The 22,249-nt window shown below is 37.9% G+C and overlaps 1 protein-coding gene across 1 annotated transcript in view; it reads right to left on the bottom strand.

Moving 5' to 3' along the window:
- Positions 1-22,249, bottom strand: part of COL19A1 (collagen type XIX alpha 1 chain) — a 330,775-nt gene that overhangs the window by 6,000 nt on the left and 302,526 nt on the right. The window contains exons 45-49 of the mRNA XM_025382187.1: positions 20,020-20,055; positions 19,843-19,887; positions 16,363-16,533; positions 14,239-14,305; positions 4,816-4,944 (exon numbers count right to left, since the gene is read on the bottom strand). Of these exons, the coding sequence (XP_025237972.1) occupies positions 4,816-4,944; positions 14,239-14,305; positions 16,363-16,533; positions 19,843-19,887; positions 20,020-20,055 (448 nt within the window). The remainder of the gene's footprint in view (positions 1-4,815; positions 4,945-14,238; positions 14,306-16,362; positions 16,534-19,842; positions 19,888-20,019; positions 20,056-22,249) is intronic.

Raw genomic sequence — 22,249 nt, 5'->3', positions numbered from 1 at the left:
AACAGTATGTATGATCAATTACTTTAAAAGTGCACAAGAAAGAACAACTACTCCCACTACTGTCCTTTTGGAACTGATGCAGGGTGCAGGGAATGAATGTAGCTGTTTTTTTCCTACTGACCCCACAGGTGAGGTTCCTTCTGAAGTGAGTAGGGCTTGAGGTGTGGTATCTATTCCTTGAATGGAAGAGGTGATGGAGAATCAGCTGTGTTTGAGAAAAAGTTTAAGTGAAGTCTTTTCTCAGAAAACTCACTTGAAAGAATAAGGTCTGTTAGGAAAATTCGCCTCTCCTGTTTATATAGGGGAACTCAGCTGAATCATGCTTCTTGGGGTCTCTTTTATTCTGATGTGGCACATTTTAGCTCATAACCAGGAGAACCAGCCATGAGGCCCTGTGCTGCAAGCCCCAGGTGGGAATGGACACCAAGGAAAGTCCTCTCAAGGCAGCAGGAAGCCAATACTCAGAACCCCATGGGATGGCTAAAATTTAAAAGCTGTTTGGAAGTGTTTTCAATTTAAAAAAGACATCAACAACCACCCCTTTGGAAACTTAGAAAAACGGCAAATGAGGCAATGCAACTCAGAATCCGAATGGTTTTTCTTTTCACTTTAAGAAGATCAGGGTGCTGAAGGTGGAGATCAGGGTGCTGAAGGCAGATCCTCAAGCTTTCACGATCAGAATCTCGGTAGGTGCGGCTCTTCCTTTTTTCAACATGAATTTTGTACTTCTCACAGTTTCACGTCGATTTTCTCACTGCTGTCTATATGTCTCCTGCTTCTCAGAATAAACACAGGAAACTTTACAAAACCCCTTTATACTTTTGTCCTTTCCTAAAGATAAAATAAAGGACTCATTCCATAGTGCATATTTCTTTTTTTGTTTTTTTTTTTTTACTTTTTTTTTTCTATTATACTTTAAGTTCTAGGGTACATGTGCACAACGTGCAGGTTTGTTACATATGTATACATGTGCCTTGTTGGTGTGCTGCACCCATTAACTCATCATTTACATTAGGTATATCTCCTAATGCTATCCCTCCCTCCTACCCCCTCCCCACAATAGGCCCCGGTGTGTGATGTTCCCCTTCCTGTGTCCAAGCGATCTCATTGTTCAATTCCCACCTATAAGTGAGAACATGCGGTATTTGGTTTTTTTGTTCTTGCGATAGTTTGCTGAGAATGATGGTTTCCAGCTGCATCCATGTCCCTACAAAGGACATGAACTCATCCTTTTTTATGGCTGCATAGTATTCCATGGTGTATATGTGCCACATTTTCTTAATCCAGTCTGTCACTGATGGACATTTGGGTTGATTCCAAGTCTTTGATATTGTGAATAGTGCCGCAATAAACATACGTGTGCATGTGTCTTTATAGCAGCATGACTTATAATCCTTTGGGTATATCCCCAGTAATGGGATGGCTGAGTCAAATGGTACTTCTAGTTCTAGATCCTTGAGGAATCGCCACACTGTTTTCCACAATGGTTGAACTAGTTTACAATCCCACCAACAGTGTAAAAGTGTTCCTATTTCTCCACATCCTCTCCAGCACCTGTTGTTTCCTGATTTTTTAATGACTGCCATTCTAACTGGTGTGAGATGGTATCTCATTGTGGTTTTGATTTGCATTTCTCTGATGGCGAGTGATGATGAGCATTTTTTCATGTGTCTGTTGGCTGTATGAATGTCTTCTTTTGAGAAGTGTCTGTTCATATCCTTTGCCCACATTTTGATGGGGTTGTTTGTTTTTTTCTTGTAAATTTGATTGAGTTCTTTATAGGTTCTGGATATTAGCCCTTTGTCAGATGAGTAGATTGCAAAAATTTTCTCCCATTCTATAGGTTGCCTGTTCACTCTGACGGTAGTTTCTTTTGCTGTGCAGAAGCTCTTTAGTATAATTAGATCCCATTTGTCAATTTTGCCTTTTGTTGCCATTGCTTTTGGTGTTTTAGACATGAAGTCCTTGCCCATGCCTCCATAGTGCATATTTCAAACCAACCACTTAATTTTAATTTTAAATTTCAGATTAATTTAGTCAAGCTATATTTAAGATAATAAATATTGTCAAATTGTCATAAGTGGAACAAAGTTTTTTGCCAATATAAGCAACGTTTGGGTTCAAAAACTTTAGAAGACACATGAAAAATTATTTAAAGTTCAAAAGTTACCATCCATGAGCTCTATTAGCAGAAAGGTTCTAAAATTTTTTAAAAATATATTTCGGAACCAAATGGATTTCTTCCCTGACAATCACTGAAAACAAAACAAAACAAAACAAAATGTCTCTTCTAGATATTTCAGAGGAGCCACCATCAGACAGGATGGATGAGTGGCAGAACACACTGTGTCATATTCAGAAGCCACCTTTTCTTCCCAACCTATGTTGCATTTCTGACTTCAACTCTTTTTTAAACTCAATCATGCTGTGTCATTAAGAGGACTAATTCAGACAATAGCACCTGAGGTTTACATGGTCACTGGTGATTTTAAATGCATTTTTTTCTTTCCTTTTTGAAAAAAAAAAAAAAAACACTTAAATCGAGCACAGCAAAGCTTGTAAGTTACATGTATAACTTCATCTTCTGAGCGCGTCACACCTATTTATCTACTAGAGAAAAATCCTTCAATTTCTTGTGCACTTCTGTAGAGGCACCAAAAATTAAACAGCAGCCTCTCATTCTCTGTCTTTTCAGTGAGATTTCTGTGCCTTTAAACAGGATTATCCGTACAGCATGCCTACTGTACTTACATTCCTTAAAAACAAATATTTTTAAGAAACAAATATTCCTTAAAAATGAATTCTATGTTTTGCAAGTTTTATTTATTTTTGTTGCTAAATTTTAGGCAAATCTAACAAATACTGAAAAGGAAGTATTATGGAAAGGTTAAGGAGACATCTACTAAGTTGTAGTCAAGATATGTCTGTTGTCAGAAACCCAATGGGGAGACAAAAGTTTTGACAATTTTAGTAAACCTTTGTTCACAAAGAAACTGGAAATCATGTGGGGATATGATTCCAAATTCAAGAATTGCATCCAGACGCCCTATCAGGAGTAGAAGTAGTCTAAATCTTTGAGGCACAACAGCAGATAAAATCCATAGAAATCCTTTGCAAAAGGAAGGGCAAGTGGAGTGGTGAACAGAGGGATTGTTTCCAAAAGTTTCACTGATACTCTGGGTTTAGAACTGCCTCTGACTGACAGCCTTCCAGATGGGCCTTCACAGCACCTGTGAGGTGTCTGAAGCCAGGTGTTTGAGTGGAACAGGAGACTCCAGTTCCAGAGCTGTTTTCCTTGATCATCTCAATTTTCCACTGTTATTGTCCTCTCAAACTACCACTATTTGAAGGATCTATCCAAAGTTTTCTTCCTATTGGTGTTAACGCTGCTTATTCTTCATGTGACTTGTGGCATTACACATTTTCAGATGAGCTTTCGAGATCTGCATGCCAGTCTCATATACTCTGACTTCAGAACAGACCCAACTAGCAAAAGATAATAATTAGCCCCCTCTACACAATAGTGTATACAAGAGGGCTACTCCTCATCCTATTTTCTCTTTCCTTCATCAATCTGCCAAACTTCACTATAATCTAAAGATAATGGTGGAATATATGTATGGTTTTAAAAAAACTAGAGAGATTTTAACTGTTCCTGTTTTATATTGTGCTAATTAAACGCAAAGACTTGGCAATCATGGTTATAGGTTATAAGGTTATATTAGGATACTAACAGGCACTGCTACTGGGAACTGAACAGGTGTTGCTCCTTCAGAAGAGGAAGGGCACATCAGTCACTTGGGGACACTTCAGAAAACAAGGCTCAATATTACAGAATAGCAGTAGGAAGGAAACTGGTGACAGAAAAACACTTCTTTGTGTATATATTATTTTGGACTGCATTCTTATTTTAGTGTTAATTTCCTCTTTTCTTTATACAAGTTGCTTTTGATTATTTCAAGGAAGGAACCTGAGATCCTCCATTGTTAACAATAAGAAGCAGTTTTCCTGGGGTCTTATCTTTCATGATATGTACTCACTGAATTTAATATTTCCCTTTCAGAATTGTTGACTCTTCTAAGCCTGGGCCTATTTGGCCACTTGGCTGGATTGCTAATCGTGCTTCTAGAAAATGGCTTTGTCAGATTAATTTAGTTAAGCTATACTTAAGATAATGTCTCTTGTCAAGTTGTCATAAGTGGAACAAAATTTTTTGCCAATATAAGTTGGGTTTTAAGAACTTTAGAAATCATGCGAAAAATTCTTTAACATTCAAGTTACCACCCACAAGCTTTATCCAAAGCAGAAAGATTCTAAAATTTCTTAAAAATGTATTTTAGAACCAAATAACTATTTGTAGTTGAGTCTCCTAAAACTCTTTCCCCAGTTTATTTAAGATCCTAAGATGATGGAGACTTGTTTAACTTACACCAAAAGGGGAGGCCTAAAAAATTCTAAGATTCCTAGATAATAATGATATATAAACACACATTATTGCTGTTATTGTTATAACAAATATTATTATTACAATACATTTAGAATACCAGGTAACTCTCATTTGTGTTTTTTTTTTTTTTTTGAGACGGAGTTCTCATTTGGTTTTAAATCTGAAGTAGTAATAGTTAAACATCTACTTCTAGAATGTCAAATATTATAAAGAGATTACATATGAAACCATTTTATATATTACATATATGTATATATAACATATAAAGTACATATATACATACATACTTTTTTCCTTAACTGTGACTAACATGTTATAAATACAGAAGATTAAAAATCAATAAGCCAATATTACATTTGAAGACTTACCTTGGGGTCCAGGATCTCCTGGTGGCCCAGGCAACCCATCCTTTCCTGGTGGCCCAGGCCTCCCATGAGCTTGGGCAGCCAACATTGCTGCCGGCAGCTTAAGCTGGGATAGGAATACAGCCATCCTCTCTTCATGTATAGAAGAAAAAATAATATATCATGGAACAGAAATATTTTATGTCAAAAAATTTCAAGATACATGAAATCAAACAAACAAAAAGATTTAATTTTTAATTTGAGCACATCTAATTTACCAACTGGTCTGACTGCTGAGTTTTTTGATTACACAAATAAAATCAATTGCACAAAGTTGTTTGTGTATAGATGCAGACCAGCTGTGTCACTCAGAAAGTCTGAGAATTTTCAGTGCTTCTGAGATGTAACCATCTAGCGGACAGAACACTAGCATGGAATCTAACCTGTGGTAATGGCATGTGGAGAGAGTTTAGGTTCACATTAAAAAATGATTTCCTAATAACTTTAAGGCACTTTCCAGCAAGGTTGTGAACGTATGTGTGGTAATTTAAAATATATTCATGAATTCTTTGACACTGTCTTCCAAAGTTGGAGTTTAATTCTATTTTTGAATGGGGGCTAGACTTTTCATTTCTAGTGAAAAGAAAAAGGCCGAATTAACAGTGGGCAACTAGAGAGATGAGGTCATAAAAGACATCGTGGCTTCCTAGTTGCTTTCTCTCTTAGATCACTCATTGCAGGAAGGCAGCTGACATGGAGTGAGAGCACCCAAGAAGTCCTGTGGAGAGGCCCACGTGGGGAAGAACTGATGCTACTTGCCAGTGGCCACGTGCATGAACTTGGAAGCAGATCATCCAGCCCTAGTCAAGCCTTCAAATGACTGTAGCTCTGAATGACATCCTGACTGCAATTTCATGAGAGATCCTAACCAGATCCATACAATTAAGCAACACTTCAAGCCCCTGACCCATAAAAAATGTGAGATAATAAACGTTTATAATGTGAAATCTAAGATAAATGTTTTAAGCCACCAACATTTGGAGGTATTTTCTTATGCAGCAACAGATAACTAAAAAAAAAGCATATGGAATATTTTACTACCATATAAAATTAATTTTGGTAAAATCATTAACTCATTCCAGGGCCATTATAAATATGATCTATCATTGGAGTCTTTCTTAAAATTGCTTGGTTTGTTTATATTTGGTATACCTCACATTAAAAAAATCTAATATATGAACAACTAGATTTCAAACAGAAAACTTGAGGAGGCTCTATCCTTGCCATGATAAGAAGTTAGCCACATTGTTTTTTCTTTTTCTTTTTGCATAACTTCTTCAAAAATCTCTTAGTAATTTAAATGGTTTTATTTTGAAATAATTTACACATAGTTTTTCAAAGATACATGTGTGTCGTAAGGAATGAATATTTAATTTAAAAACTTCACTCTGGGTTTGGTGCAGACAAATCTTCCAGAAAAGTTTTTTTTACTGAGGAAATTAGTATTTATTTTGTAAGTAAAGACCAAATGACAGACCACAACATAGTAGAAACTATAGCCGTCGGTTAGAAAACACGAAGCCCAAATCATATAGATCTTGTAAAGAGTTACTTCCACGTTCTCCAGTCTTTTCACTCGCTTTAGTTGATTTAATTGAATTGCAAAGGCATACTTAAACAGATATGTATCTTTTATTTTATGTAAATTTTAAAATAAAGAGTAAATCACTTCTGAGGAAAATCTGTTTTCCCATGAGTTTTCAATTAAAACAATCCTTTAAAAACAATGTAGGCCCATACTGGTTAAGAAAGAAAAAGAATTATTTTTTCATATCGAATTATTAAGGGAAAAGCCCCAATAGATATAAAGCATTGACTGTCATTATCCAAAAAGCAATCACCTACATTCACATTCTCATGTCACAAAGCAAGCAGAATGGAAACATACCACAACCTGCACAGGACTAGAATCTCTGGCTGTAGACTGAAGGATGAATGGGAGGCCAACAGGGATCTAATGGATGCTGGTCACAAGGAGTGATATGAAATCACCTGCCCTCCAGTATTACTGCCTCACTATCTACCTGGGATGTTTGGTTGATATTAATACATCTTATTCTAGTAACTAATAGATAAAACAAATAGGTAATTAATATATAGTTTTAGTTTTACAAATCATCATATTGAATGTACATATAATATCTTTATTACATCAAATTATGAACTTGGGGCCTTATAATAAATATGAAATTCAATAATCACAGTTTGAAACTTTGCATAATATTTGTTGTTCTGCACTTCAAAGGAGAGATGTATTTCAGTACAATTTTTCTTAATTTGAAACATGTCTCTTTAAATACCTTCAATGTTGAAACACAAATATTCACAGTACTAATTTTTCTTCTTTAATATGTGAATTGAATTTAGAAGTACTTTGGTGGTTTTTAATATTTTTAGCAAAACAGAAAATTATTTTTACTACTTCTAGCTGTAAATTATCTGGCTTTGAGATACACTCAGAAACAGTCATTTAGCATAAGGGTAATTACCTCTTCTGAACCCTACCCTAATGCTCTATAATTTACAATAATATGTTTCAGAGCATCCAAATGAATTGTAAAGGCCTTTATTCTTAATTGCTTTTCCTCTGTTTTCAGGGATCTTCAGTCAATTAAACTGTTTTTGGCTATGCTTTCTAATGAGGCAGGAAATTGAAGAGTTCAGATATAAGCATGCATAAACCAAACACACATTTGCCATCTGCCAAGGCAAAGCCACAGCAGTCACTCTAACAAATGAGACCAAAGCTTGGCTTCTTTGGAGAATGGGCTCCTTACTATAATATAGACATTAATATTAATGTGATGATAAACTACGTGTTTTAGAGGAGGAAGGAACACACACATGTCATCTGGCCCGTGTCTACTATTTCACAGATAAAATTTGTAAATATTTCAAAGACAGAAATTAATCTTTTCCGAATGCCCATGGAAATGTCTGATTATCCATTTTCTTGGTATAACTTCAATTTATTTCATTTTGCTACCCATTATGGAAACAGAGAGCAGTTAATGAGTATTTCCCTTGGGAAATCAGTCATATTGTTACATATCAGCATTCAGGTTAAATAACTTTTACTCATAGGCTTCACAATCTATTTTGTAAATCTCTTTTTGGTTCCATTATTTCAGGGCTTTTCCATAAATGTCTCCTAAATGTGGAAATCAAAATTAAATACAGTTCTCTCCTAAAGGGAAAAAATATCAGAAGAGTAATTTCCTGTGATATTTTTATAATGATATTCTAGTTTCATTTTTAACTGTTAATTCAACAGTATCATTTGGTGGATTCATATTTATTTTGTGGTTCATTATGACCCAAAGGTGGTTACTACTTCATTTGTCTCTGTCTGAATCATTCGCCACTTTTATGAGTATGTTGCTTTGAACTATCATGGGTAAAGATGGTGGATTAAACACATGGATCTGCTTTAACTACCTCCTGAATCCTAGCAAAACAATCCTCTTAAAGGCATAAACAGACAAGAATGGGGGAGCATATGAAAGGAGACAATATCAGCACAATTTTGGGAGGTGAGAACCAGATGGTTGAGTGATACATTACTTAGCAAACTCAAGACAACTAAACTCTTAGACTAGAAGTAGAGGAATAACTTGATCTAAACTACAAAATCCTCAGAAGGCTTAGAATTGGCAGTACAAGTTACCTCTGGAAGTGGGGGTGAAAGAGGGGAACTAAAATAAGGAGCACGGATTGAAAGCCTGTTTTAGTAGTTGTTGAAATTCCTTTCTCTATAAAGCTAGGCAGGTGCCTGTCCCCATCCCTAGCAAGATGCTGAAGGTTTATTATTATCTGAAAAGGGTAGTAGTCTGCCTCTGCACTGAGGAGCCCAGGCTCCACTGAGACTCAGGCTTCCAAACTGAAAATCTGAAGCAGCTGAGCTCGCAGCCAGGCAGGAAGTGAAATGTCTCCGCGGGGGAATCTGACCAGACTGAGAGGAAAGAGTTAAAGACACTGAAATTAAGGGTCCTTCACTTAAAAAGTCCAACTGGGCTACCTTGAGTGAAACTCGAGGTTGGCAAGCCCCACTGTTCACTCACAGCTTTCAATCGGTTTTTAAAACCCTGCTCTTATGTATGCAGACATCCAAGGATTACTGGACACTGAGGAAATCCTATAAACTGAACAACAGAGTTGCAACCAAAAAAACAGAAAGCAGCAAATTGGAAGAAACGGAGACTATGTAGTGGAAAATATGTTTTTAAACTCTTTATATATATATATATATATATATATATATCTCATCAATGATGTATATTTATCAGATGATGTGTCTACAAGTAAGTACATATACAAATATGTATATATAAATGAATATCTTAGTTATAGAGAGGTAAGAAAAGATGTTACAACCTTGGAATAAGAAAACAGGATCACACATATTTACACACATTCATATATATATGAAATATATATATGAAAAATCAAGAAAACATAGGTAAGGGGATTTTCTGAACACTGAAAATCTAGAGGCAGAAACATTGTTTAGGAATACTTAGCCTTAATCTTTCTTTTCTCCCACAGCTGGAGGTGTGGGCTTGCTGGCCCCATGTCTGACTCAAGAACCGAGAGAGCCAGATGTTAGTACACATTTTTGCATAGGTTGGTAAATTCTTCCTGCATGTCGATGTAAATTCCCAAGCATAATAGGACAGTGTAATAGCAAGAATTAAACTTCTCAGATCTGGCAAGACCCTCCATTGTGTGGGCAGCATCACTGGCAGCTGGAAAGCCCTCCTAAAGCCAAATGCTAAGCTGAGACACATGGATGATATCTGTCCTTGTCCTGTGTGGTCACTTTACTAGCAAAAGGACTTGACTTGTTGGACAATCAAATTGGGGATTTAATTGAACTTCAGAAAGGATATATATTCGTGCATAGTGATCAATCTGGAACCTAGACATGGGATTGGTGAAAAGACATCTCTTTCCGCCACAGTTAGGTTTGGGAAGGGGCACCAGGAAGTTGAAGGGAGGTTAGGTGGTCTGGAAAATAGCTCAAGGTGTGAGATTTGCAGGGTGTTGTATCAGTGGCGTCACCTGGGAAGCCCCAAAGGGGGTTAAAAAGCCACAAGAGGAGGGTTCAAAGTTTGGGTCATCCTGGTCTAGGGTTTCACTAGAGGGTGTAATCTGGACACTTGGGATGATAAAGTTGGAGAGCAGGATCTTCCAAGGACTCCCTCAAGCCCGGGCTGACAGTCTGCGACTTGCCGCTCGGAGAGAATGGCCCTCGAGGCTGCAGATGTGCAGGGGTGCGTGGAGCAGAGATAGCATTAGCTGTTGTTGACACTGTCTCTTGTGAAACCACTAAGAAAAAGGGAGGGAGACGGGTGCTACTTAAGTGTAGCAGTTAGCTGTCTGTACTACTTAACTTTAACTGCTTTAACATGTGAAAATTAATCTTTGCTTTTAGAGAAAAAGCTTTCTGAAAATGGTAACTGTGACCTCGGGGCTCTATGATTTGTGAAAATGGAGTTTTCTTTTTTCTTTTTTGTAAATGGTGTTCAGAAGCCATGGAAAAGGTGATTTCTAAGTGGAAAATTAAATGGAGTAAATTGAAATGATCTTGGGACAAATTAACTTAAATGCTAAATAACTAAATTCTGGGTTTCAGGCACAGTTTTGTTTGGGAGGACAGTTTTGCTGGACTAGTGTCAAGAGAGATAAAAGGAGAGGGATATCACACAGGGAGTCTCAGAGTTTAGAAGTCTCAGAAAATAGTTTCCTTATGGGTCACTTTAAAATATTGTCTTGAGGCTAAGACACCTGTGGTTTCTGAGGGACTACTAGCTCTGGTGGGGGTCCAGCCACTCGCCTGGACCTGGCCAGGCTGGAAGAGACAGAGAGGCAGGAGGAGAGATGGGTGTGAAGCCAGAGACCTGGGGAGGACACTGCACCTGTCAGCTTCCAGGCAGGTGGGCTCTGACAGAGGAAGGAGGGGCAGGAACTCAGAGAGGAAGGATTCAGACTCAGAGGAGGAGCTTCTCAGAAAGCAGAAGCCTGGTGAGCCTGCCCCAAGACAGATGGAGAGTGGCCCAACTCCGCTGACCTGCCTCCTCAGAAGACTGATAGCCCTTCTTGAGAGGAGCCACAGAATGGCCTGGGAGCCTTCCCCAGGAGGAAGTAGAAGCGTCTCTTCTGCTGAATGCACAGGGCAGGCTGCCAGGAGCCACACCTTCATCCAGTGTCTGATGGACTTGTAAAACGAACACCTTCTATATCTCAAAAGGCCCCCCCCCTTTTTTTTTTTCTGAAAATGCTTGGTTATATTTTCTGGCATTCTTTTTTTTTTATTTTTTTGAGGTAGAGTCTTGCTCTGTCCCCCTGGCTGGAGTGCAGTGGCGGGATCTCGGCTCACTGCAAGCTCCGCCTCCCGGGTTCTCGCCATTCTCCTGCCTCAGCCTCCCGAGTAGCTGGGACTACAGGCGCCTGCCACCGCGCCTGGCTAATTTTTGGTATTTTTAGTAGAGACAGGGTTTCACCATGGTCTCGATCTCCTGACCTTGTAATCCGCCTGCCTCGGCCTCCCAAAGTGCTGGGATTACAGGCATGAGTCACCGCGCCTGGCCTATTTTCTGACATTCTTAATCAACTTCCAAAAAATGGGTTAATTACTGACTATTAAATATATGATTTTATCTAAAGCCTCTTAAGAGATTGAAGTTCAGGATTAAAGCTCCCTGAGATAAAAGATCAATAAAGACACTAGAGCCCACAGAGATTAAGAGTTAAAGGAAAACTTTAGATTGCAATTCAAAAACACATATATGCTGGCATTTCTCTTTTCATGGTTGAGGTCAACTAAATGCATGGATACTATCTGAGATCCTAGATGTCCTCTCCCCAGGACTGCCTTTCATGGACATGCTACCCATGCAGTCACATAGGGCCCCATGTTTAGTTTACGGCTTTACTGTTGCTGTCTTAAAATTCTTAATCATTTTTTAACAAGTGCACCAGCATTTTCACTGTGCACTGAACACTGCAAATTATGTAGCCATGAGTATGTTCTTCAGTATTCCCCTGAAGAGCCTGAGATGTCTTTTTTCAAACAGTTGTCTGTTTTCAAACTTACTGAGGGGGAAATGAGTGTTTGGATTGCAAAGTTTAGAGTATAGTCCATAATGTTTGATTCAAGGGTAAAAAGAAAGAAGGAGAAAGAAAGAAAAGAAAGAAAGAAAGAAAGAAAGAAAGAAAGAAAGAAAGAAAGAAAGAAAGAAAGAAAGAAAGAAAGAAAGAAAGAAAGAGAAAGAGGAAGGAAGGAAGGAAAGGAAGGAAGGAAGGAAGGAAGGAAGGAAAAGAAGGAAGGGAGAAAAGACTTCCAAATATAAGGGCAACATTAAAATTACTGGTAGCTCAACAAAAGAGTGGACAAATGTATTAGTAAACTGTCATATCAGAGCATGATAAAGATACTTAGTAAAGATCAAGATAAATTAAAATCAACAGCATAAATTCTTGACCTTTAAAAAACATTTTTTGCCAACATGGTGAAACCCCGTCTCTACTAAAAATACAAAAATTAGCCGGGTTTGGTGACGGGTGCCTGTAATCCCAGCTATTCAGGAGGCTGAGGCAGGAGAATCGCTTGAACCCAGGAGGCAGAGGTTGAAGTGGGCCGAGATCGCGTCAATGCACTCCAGCCTGGGTGACAGAATGAGACTCCATCTCAAAAAACAAACAAACAAATAACACCAAAAAACCATTTTTTTTTTTCTATTTTGTGATTAAAGTAGCTACAAGTCCCAGTGTTACTCTACTGTATTTCCAGTTCTCATATAAAACAAGATAATGTGCATCCAAACACCAAGATTTCAGTCTCTACTGCAATTATTATTTAAAATAATCAAGACTCCTTGGAGAAGAGCTGATTCCATGTTTGAAGCAATGAACTCAAGATTGACTTGGGGCATCTTATAATCTTATTCCTTAAAAAATTCAACAATCTATTTTTGGCTTGTGGATGCTAAGCAAAGGAAGTAAGAACCATGAGAGCTAACATGGATTTGTTTGTTAAATCTTATAGTTCAGAAGAGTGATTTTGATTTTAGCAAACCATTTGTCAAAATCACGTGATACTGTCAATTCCTTGCAAATAGACAAAGAAATGTAGGGTGAGTTTTAGGACAACGAAATGGATTCAGAGCTCACTAAATAATAGATTAGATGATGATTTACAAGTGGACAGAAAGAATCCTGTGGCATTTAGAAAGACCTAATCCTTGACTCTTGGCTTTTTTAGTCAACATTTCTATCAACAACTAGAATGATGGCATGCTTATGAAATTTAGCGTGACACAAAGTCATAGGGTCAGCCAACCTGCTCTACAAGAGACAACATTCCAAAAGACATCTTCAGGTTGGAACAAGATATGAACACAAATGATTTGAAATTAATAAGAGGAAACATAAGATCACACACTTAGATTTAAAAAATAAACACACAGTCCATAATGATAAACACCTCATTTAAAAATATTTTAACAAGGAAGATCCAGGGCTGTTAGTTAACTGAAAACTCAAAATGCATCAACAGAATAATACGGATGCCTTTTTCAAAAAACCAATACATCTTAGGATGAATTATTGAAGTATCTAGAGCAGGGGTCAGAACTTTCTCTGCAAGGGCCAGATAGTAAATATTTAAGCCTTTATGGACCATATTGTCACAGTTGCTCAGTCCTGTTGCTGTAGTGGGATAGCAGCCAGAGAAAAGAGGTAAAGGAATATGCATACTTTATTTATGGAAACAAATTCAAATTTCAGATAATTTTCACATATCATGAAATATTCTTTTGATTTTTAAAAACTATTTTAAAATATAACTCATTCCCACCGCTCCCGACCAAAAAGCAAAAACCATTCTCAGTTTGTAGGCTGTACAAAGCAGGTGGCAATGGCTTTGGCTAGGGGGTTCAGTTTGCTGACTTTGGTCTAAATAAAAAGACACTACTCTGCATTGGTCAAAATATTCCTTGGTAAATGAGAGTCATTTATAAATTAAATGTTTCCCAGGGGTGATAATAGTGGAGGAGCTAGACACATTTACTTCATAAAAGAGAAAACTAAGGATAAGTATGAGGGATATGGAAAAATACTCAAAGGGCTGTCATGTGAGTACAAGCAGGTACTTTACCTGTGTTGTTTTACAGAGCAGGTATAATGAAAGGAAGTTCCAGGGAGGCAAAAGTTAACTTTGTGTAAAGAACAATTTTCATCAAACAGCTGTCCCATCATAAAATGGGCTGCCCCTTAAGGTTTTTGTGGCATGGACATCTTTCGAGAATGTTGCTGGAGGGATTCCCCACGGTAGATGGGAGGTGGGAATCAGTGAAAAATTCAAAAATGTTATTAAGAAAATCTAACCTTCAAAAATCCTTAGGACCTCTTGATTAATATACTTCTTTATTTCTTCAAATGAAACTGCATCAGCCTGAAGAAGGAAGAAAAAAGGTCTGTTAAAATAGAGCATAGCACAAATGAATAAAGAATAGAAATATTGGGTTGGAACTTCTGTAGAGATCCATTTATCAAGAAAAATGCTTTTGGCAGTTGACTATATTGGGCAATAAATATGTGTTGCTTTGACCAAATTCTGGGAAGAAGCTGAAGTGCATAATTGCTTTAAAAGCTATGGGCTGGAATCATAATCAGTGGTATCAACAGGTTTCCTATTAAATGGAGACACATGGCTTTATACGGTTAGGGAAGACATTCCTATTACTTCATTTTATAAGGTTAAATAATCTAAAAAGTGTAATCATGATGTTAGTAGTCTAACCACAATAACTTCTAGCCAATCCCTGGATGGCAAAGTCAATGTCTAACTGATACAATGTATTTTCAAAGGAAGACAACCTGGAACAGAACTGCAAGTATGCTGGATTATTTTCAAAAATGTTGTATTCATGGGACAAAAGCAAGTTTTACCCATTTCATCATAAAGTTTATTCTGTAACTTACACATTGCAAGTATATAGGTATTAAGTAATTTTCTTTTCTTAATTGGGATCTGGTAAAAGGAAGCAGGCAAATAATGTCAGCTGAATTTTCCACCTGTTGAAGTAAATCCACATGCATTTGACAAAGAATCTAACATTTATAACAGTAAGGTTTTATTATAATACCTTGATATTTTTAAAAGAGTTATTATTTTTTTCTTGATGGTTAGAATTTCAAAGTATTTTATTACTCTTCGTAGTTGGTGATTATTATCCAGGGGTGTATGTGTGGCATTAAAGACAATATGTTGAAGATTGGAGGTTGTGACAAAGGCAATAAGCCCCACTGCCAACTATCCACTTTGAGATATATACATGAACAAAGACCCTAACAGAAGATGGTCAGATGAGAGAGTTGGAAGCTCTATGGAAAATCGCCACGCAATATGAATTTAAGAATGAAGCAGAGCCTAATTAGATAGTGAGCCTTAATTTATAAACATTCCTGGGTAGGTTCCTCATCACTCTTCACTGAAAATTCCTCTATCCTGTCTGTGTGTAGATATGTGATAACAATATTGTTGTGGGGTTCCCTAACACAATGGTGCTAGTTCATTTGTAACAACAAACTGACTTAGAAAGCCAAAAAATAAAAATAAAAGCAATCCAATGTGACGGGCTTATAAAGTGATGATTCCTGTAGGACAGAATAATTCCAAGAATGTTCTATTTCATTAATGAACTTTAGTTAATGCATCTAATACCAATTACTGACACAACACCGAGAGCTGAAGTTACACAGGCTTTATGGAAGTGGAGTTTCAGGAGAGTGGCCAGAAATAAAGTATGAAAACTGTGTGAAAACTCAGTTTTGCTTTATATCTGGTATTGGTTGATTATCTGAGGAGAATGTGTCTTTAACTGCCCTACTTCACTTCAGGACCCTCCTTTCTTCCTAACATGGATATTTTCAGATTAAATTCCTCTGCAGAATAGCCACTCACCACTCCTCTTGAGGATTAATAAAGATGTGGGCTTCCTTCACTAAACACTCTTGGCCTAAGTGGTTTCTACTTCAAAGCACTACTCGTGGCAGATTTGTTGTTCTGATAGTCAACAAAATAGAGTATGAAACGGACACGTTTCATAGCAGTATGAAACAGGCATATGTGGTTTCTGTGTAGTATAGAGACATTAGAGATAGTACCTGTATTTAAAAGCACGGTTTTGAAGCCATCCAGACCTGGGTCTGATCCACTTAATAAATCTGTGACCTTGGGCAAGTCAATACTCATTTTATGCGTTTATAAAAGTCGGCTGAAAAGGATACCAATCCTTCCAGAATGATTATGAAGATCAAATGAGGTAATGTATAGTAAGTGCTTAGTAGAGGATCTGGCACATAACTTTAAATGACAGCTATTGTTGCCCTCACAGGGACCAGTTTAGGTTTGTTTTATTTATTTGAAAGGCATTATCATTGCTTTCATTGTAAAAGGGATACATGGTCAGTACAAGTCAGGAGCCCTAGGCTCTTAGCACTACTTACCGGAATGCCAGGGATGCCAGGAGAGCCTGGAGGGCCTTGGTGGCCAGGGGATCCCATTGAGCCCTTGTTTCCTGGTGGACCGATAGGACCGATGGCCCCCTTCATGCCTGTAAGGCCTGGTTTTCCCCGTTCACCTTGTGGGCCTCTGTCTCCTGGAATCCCCTGATCACCCTGTTAAGGAAAAAATAATAATAAAGAATAATCTCTTCTAGCATTAGCTATAGTTGAGAGCAAAAGTTCTGGATTCATACTGGCACTTATTAGCTGTTGGGCCTTGGATAAATAACTTAAACTCTCTGTGTCCTAGCCTCCCCTCCTACAAAGGGGCATATTAATAGTATCCATTAAATAGGGCTATTTTCAGAACTAAATGAATTCACCCAAGTAAAGTGCTCAGAACAATGCCTGGCACCTTGGCAGTACTTAATATACAAAAGATAGTGAGAATGTTAGTTGTACTTGGTTGCCCATCTAGGATGACGGCAGTTTTGAGAGTCAATACCAGCTATCACTTGAGGTCTGGGTCTCCTTTGCAATGATAAAGGAATGTTGCCAAGAGGATCTCATTACTGAGACTTTTCACTTAAAAAAACTTCAGGACACTCAAAATCTCTCCTAAATCATGTGCTCTCCCACCCGTGGCTTTCCCGTTTGTTTGGTCTTTATTAGACGCTTCAGGTTTGTTTTCTGTATTTGTGCTTTACACTTGTATGCATGTGCATGTGTGTGCATGTTTGTGTGTGTGTGCACGTGAGTGTGATCCCTGTGCCCTAAATATATACCCACAGGAAGGTGAGAAGGGAGAGCCATTGAAAAGATCAAAGCAGGTGACTGGGGGGAGGATGTCACTGAGATCATTTACTTGATAGTATAAATGAACTATAGAAGAATCAATTGGGCTGGGCACGGTGGCTCACGCCTGTAATCACAGCACTTTGGGAGGCTGAGGCGGAGAAATCACCTGAGGTCAGGAGTTCGAGACCAGCCTGACCAACATGGAGAAATCCCGTCTCTACTAAAAATACAAAAAAATTAGCCAGGCGTGGTGGCACATGTCTGTAATCCCAGCTACTCAGGAGGCTGAGGCAGGAGAATCGCTTGAACCCAGGAGGTGGAGGTTGCAGTGAGCCGAGATCACACCATTGCACTCCAGCCTGGGCAACAAGAGCAAAACTCTGTCTTAAAAAAAAAAAAAAAAACAAAAAACAAGAATCAGTTGAACAAGATGTCATAATTAGTAAAATATTATATTAGATGTGCCTAAATCTGATATGAAGCTTGCTTGATGCTGTTTTTTATCCTGGAATGTGTCTACTACTGTATGTGTTTGTGCAAGAGAGAATGAGAAAGAGAGAGAGAGAGAGAGAGAGACGGATCATGGCAGTTGCTTCAGTAATAAATTTTCAAATATTCAGTTGCATAACTCCAGGAGGTGATCCTCACACCAAATATGATGGAATGATGCTTGAAGCTGCCCTATATCTCATTATATTATTCTTTTAACTGTGACTACTCTGCAGAAGGCCAAACTCTATTTCTCTTGACTTAAAAAATAAAAATAAATGAACAGTTACAGAGATTTATGTGATCATAGACTCTGATATAGAAAGAAGCCATGTAGAAAGAAATAAAAGCAGTTGGGCCCAGTATCAATGCTACTGTCTTAGTTATAAAAATATATCTGCACACAGGTCTCACTCCAGCTCACATTTGGAGACATTTCTGAGATGACTAGAAAAAATATTAGCACACTTTGATCAATGATTAATATTCTGATCATGTGCAAGATAAATGCAATCTTTAACATATTAAAATTATTTTATAGGTTAGGTACAAAGATATTCGTTGTAGTGATGTTTATTATTATGACAACTAGAAGGAATCCAAATGCCCAGCAGACTAGGTAAGTGAAATAAGGTATGGTCAAAGAGTAGAATAACATACAGCAATTAAAAGGCAGATACAGATTTATATTTATAGACAAGATAATCAATATATATTATTAGGTGAAAAAAGTCATATACAAGACAGCAGAAGCTCCTTTTTGGAAAAGTATATGTTTCTATTAGTACATATAAATATATGTGTATATTATGTATTAGAGTGAGAGAGATGGAAATATGTCCAAATATCACAGGGCTTATCTCTGTGTAGTGGGATAAGGTAGATTTTTAAAATTTCCTTTTATTTATTTATTTTTAAATTTATTTTATTTTATTTTTTTTGAGGCAGAGTCTCGCTCTGTCGCCCAGGCTGGAGTGCAGTGGCACAATTTCGGCTCACTGCAAGCTCTGCCTCCAGGGTTCACACCATTCTCCTGCCTCAGCCTCCCAAGTAGCTGGGACTACAGGTGCCCGCCACCGCGCCTGGCTAATTTTTTGTATTTTTAGTAGAGACAGGGTTTCACTGTGTTAGCCAGGATGGTCTCGATCTCCTGACCTCATGATCCACCCGCCTCGGCCTCCCAAAGTGCTGGGATTACAGGCGTGAGCCACTGTGCCCAGCCTTTTAAAATTTCCTTTTAAATTTACATCATCTATATTTTCACATTTCCTTCAGTTATTACGGATGACTTGTATAATAATAAATAAAAGTTAGCAAACTAGACACCAGTATACAAATATATGTGCCCACACTCACATACAATAGCAACCCTTAATAGAATTACACTGAGTAACAATGTTTGAGTAACTTCTTGCAGTGGCATGACTCCACTAGAAATTAATTCTATTAATTCTAGTGGAAATTAATTCTAGTAGAAATTAATTCTACTAGAAAATGTTGAGGTTCATTCAAGGAAATAAAGAGAAATTGCAATAATGACATTAACGTTCCAAACAACACAAAAACACATAACATAATTGGCATTACTAGTAACTTTACTATACTTTCAGTCACCCTTTCCATTTCTCTAACCCCTCACACCACCTTCTTTACTTAGTTTTTCTGAATGTCAGCAGCTCTCAATTGCACTGATTTTGCTTCCCAGGAGGCATTTGGTGATGTCCGGAGACACTTTTGGTTGTCACAACTGGAGGGATGGTAGTGCTACTGCATCTAGTGGATGAAGGCCATGGATGCTGCTAAGCATTTTACAGTTCCAAAAGAACCAACCACAACAATTATCTGCCCCTGAATAATCACAGTGCTGAGGTTGAGAAACCTTACTCTAGATAAAAAGAATATGGGTGATGGTTATAGTAGAGATATATGTCTGAGACACGAGGATAATAAAAGCTTTCCAAATTTAAATAGCAAAGTATACTTGGCTGTGTACAAAGGCCAACTACATAGATGTAACCACATAACTTGCTCTGGGTCCTTTGTCATATTTAATATCTAGTAGAGATCTTGGATCACCTACACCCTAGCCTTTATAGATTTGGTGATTTGCAGGGGTCTACACACATAATTGTGTAACTCAAATGATGGGACAGTTGTAACAGACTTGAATAAAAATCACAATAGTAATATACATACACGTTCTCCTTTGGGGCCTCTGTCTCCAGGCTTACCCATGATGCCCTGAAAAAGAGATACCAACATGAAAATCACTGCTTGCCAAGATTTTTCATCAGTCTGATTAATCTAAATGTTGGTAGGTATTCTGGATGCAGTATCCATCATAATTTTTATTTTAAATTATATTTCCCATACCTGAGCACCTGGTATTCCATCTTTTCCATTTATTCCCTATAAAGAAAAAAAGGATTAATATTTCTAATTCTGCATTAACATAGTTAAACACAACAAAAGAGTAAAGTTTCAAGGACAGTTCCTTAATCATATTTCTACTGAGAGCTTGGTAAAGCAAGGTGGTAAAATGGAAAACAAATAAACAGAATCAGAGAGTCCTGAGTTCAGATTCTGACTCTGTCACTTACTAGTCCCATTAACCTTTTTGGGCAATTTACTTAACCTCAATAGCATCAGCCTCTTCACTAGTGAGGAAAATAAATAACCTTAAAACTAAGAATTAAGTGAAATAACATGAAAAATGCATGGTCCTCTATAAGTAGTGAACAAAGATTATTTTCCTTTTTTATTCTTCTGTTAGGTCATCCTGAGAAGTAAGAAGGTGCCTCATGGCACAGATGGCTGGAGTATGACATTTTTGTTACCTTTTAACAGGTTTTCCAGCACAGAGTATCATTCTCAGTAAATGGTCTCAGTTGCTGCTGGGGAAATTTCATAACATGGCCAGAGTATGATCCTACTACGAAATAAACTGTCAGAGAACAATTGTTATTTTTCAGTCAGAAATATGAAAGATAAGCAAGAAATGTATAATCATGGTTTTTGGCAGTATTAAATAGTTACTTTTTATTAGAAAACTGGAAGTTTCTTGAACTTTAATAGGGAGTTCTAGAAGTCATAATGAAGCCTAGTCCTGCTTAAAGATTTTAAGACTGAGAGAACTATTGGCTGGGAGATATAAGAAGGAAAAGTATTTGAGGTCAAATCAAATACCCAGGACCCAACAGCAGGTGTGTTTTTGAGATCTGATTTGAAGAGGAAGATCAAGGTGAGGAATATGATTTCTTAGCCAGCAGGCAATTGCATGGACAAGCTCCTCTAAAAGCCCGAGGGACTTTTATTGTGCTGGAATGGATTCTGTGGGATGGAACTGTAAAGAACTGCGTGTTTTCACTGCTATAAATTACGCTGAAATCTGTCACAGTTGACAACCCAACCATAGTTCGCCAACCTTTCTGAACCATCCTGGGAATTATTGAGAGTACGTTAACTAAGGACATGTTACCTGAAGTGTATGGTTCAAAGAATTTATTACATTCAGACACACGAGGAACAAAGATAAAGCTGATTAAGGAGAGGATGTGAAAGAAACAGCTGTGTCACTTGAATAAAAGAAGATAAATCTAGTGTAAAAATGTAGTCCATGTTTTTGGTAACAATATAAGAAAAGAAGTAACCCTATAACCTGTTTTTTGTCTCCAGTAATTTATCAAAGACTATCATGAGTGTTCTCTTTTGTATAGGAAGGTGTTACTTTCTATCCGCAGGGAAGCCCTGCTGTCAGAGATTTTTACAATAACTCATATGTATTTGCTCCTCTCTACCCTCATCTCATTCATCTGGCAGAGCCCCATTCCTGAGCACATCCAACTTTCTGCCTACCTCACGTCTGCATCTGAGCAGTGGACTGGCTGAAGAAAACCACGTATCTTTGCTCGCTTGTTCCAACCTAAATGTACGACAGCAGATTGCAAGCAGCCCCCTCAGCATTACCAGGTCATCCTACTGTATTTCTCAATTTGACTCCCCTTCTATCTTTCCAAAAGTACTCTTTCACACATTTTCCTGTCTCTTCCAACCTCCATCATCACCTCCCCACTCCTCACACTTGGACGACCTCCCTTCTTCGTTCACTAATAAACAAAAGAGACCCCTCTCACCATCCCTCCACCAGTTGTATCAATCTTCATGGATTTGCACCCCAACTTTGGCACCCCCACACCCCACAGTTAGGAAGGGTGACATGCCCCTGTTTCCAGTTAAGACCATTCCCACTTGTGAGTATACCAGTTCTACTCAAAGTAGTCTTCACTCTCCCGTGTCATCAAATTTTTCTCTCTCAACTGGATCATTCTTACCAAGATACTAAAATGCGGTGATCTCTCCCACCAATGACCTCCACATTTCTAATGCAGTAGAGAATTGTCAGCCCTCATGTTACTTATCTGTTTGTTGATCACTCCTTTCTCCTTTCTCTTAAAACAGTTCACTTGACATCCAGGAAACCTCACTTGCCTGATTTTCTTCCGGTCTCTCCGGCTGCAGTTTCTTAGCCTTCTTTGTTGGGTCCTCTTCCTAACAGTTGAAGTGCTCTCTTCCCTTACTATCCACAGTGACTCCACTTTTCCAG

Source organism: Theropithecus gelada, chromosome 4 (genome assembly GCF_003255815.1).
Source record: "Theropithecus gelada isolate Dixy chromosome 4, Tgel_1.0, whole genome shotgun sequence".
Lineage (NCBI taxonomy): Eukaryota > Metazoa > Chordata > Mammalia > Primates > Cercopithecidae > Theropithecus > Theropithecus gelada.
The sequence above is the reverse complement of the archived record's forward strand: the minus strand, read 5'-3'. Positions and strand labels throughout refer to the sequence as shown.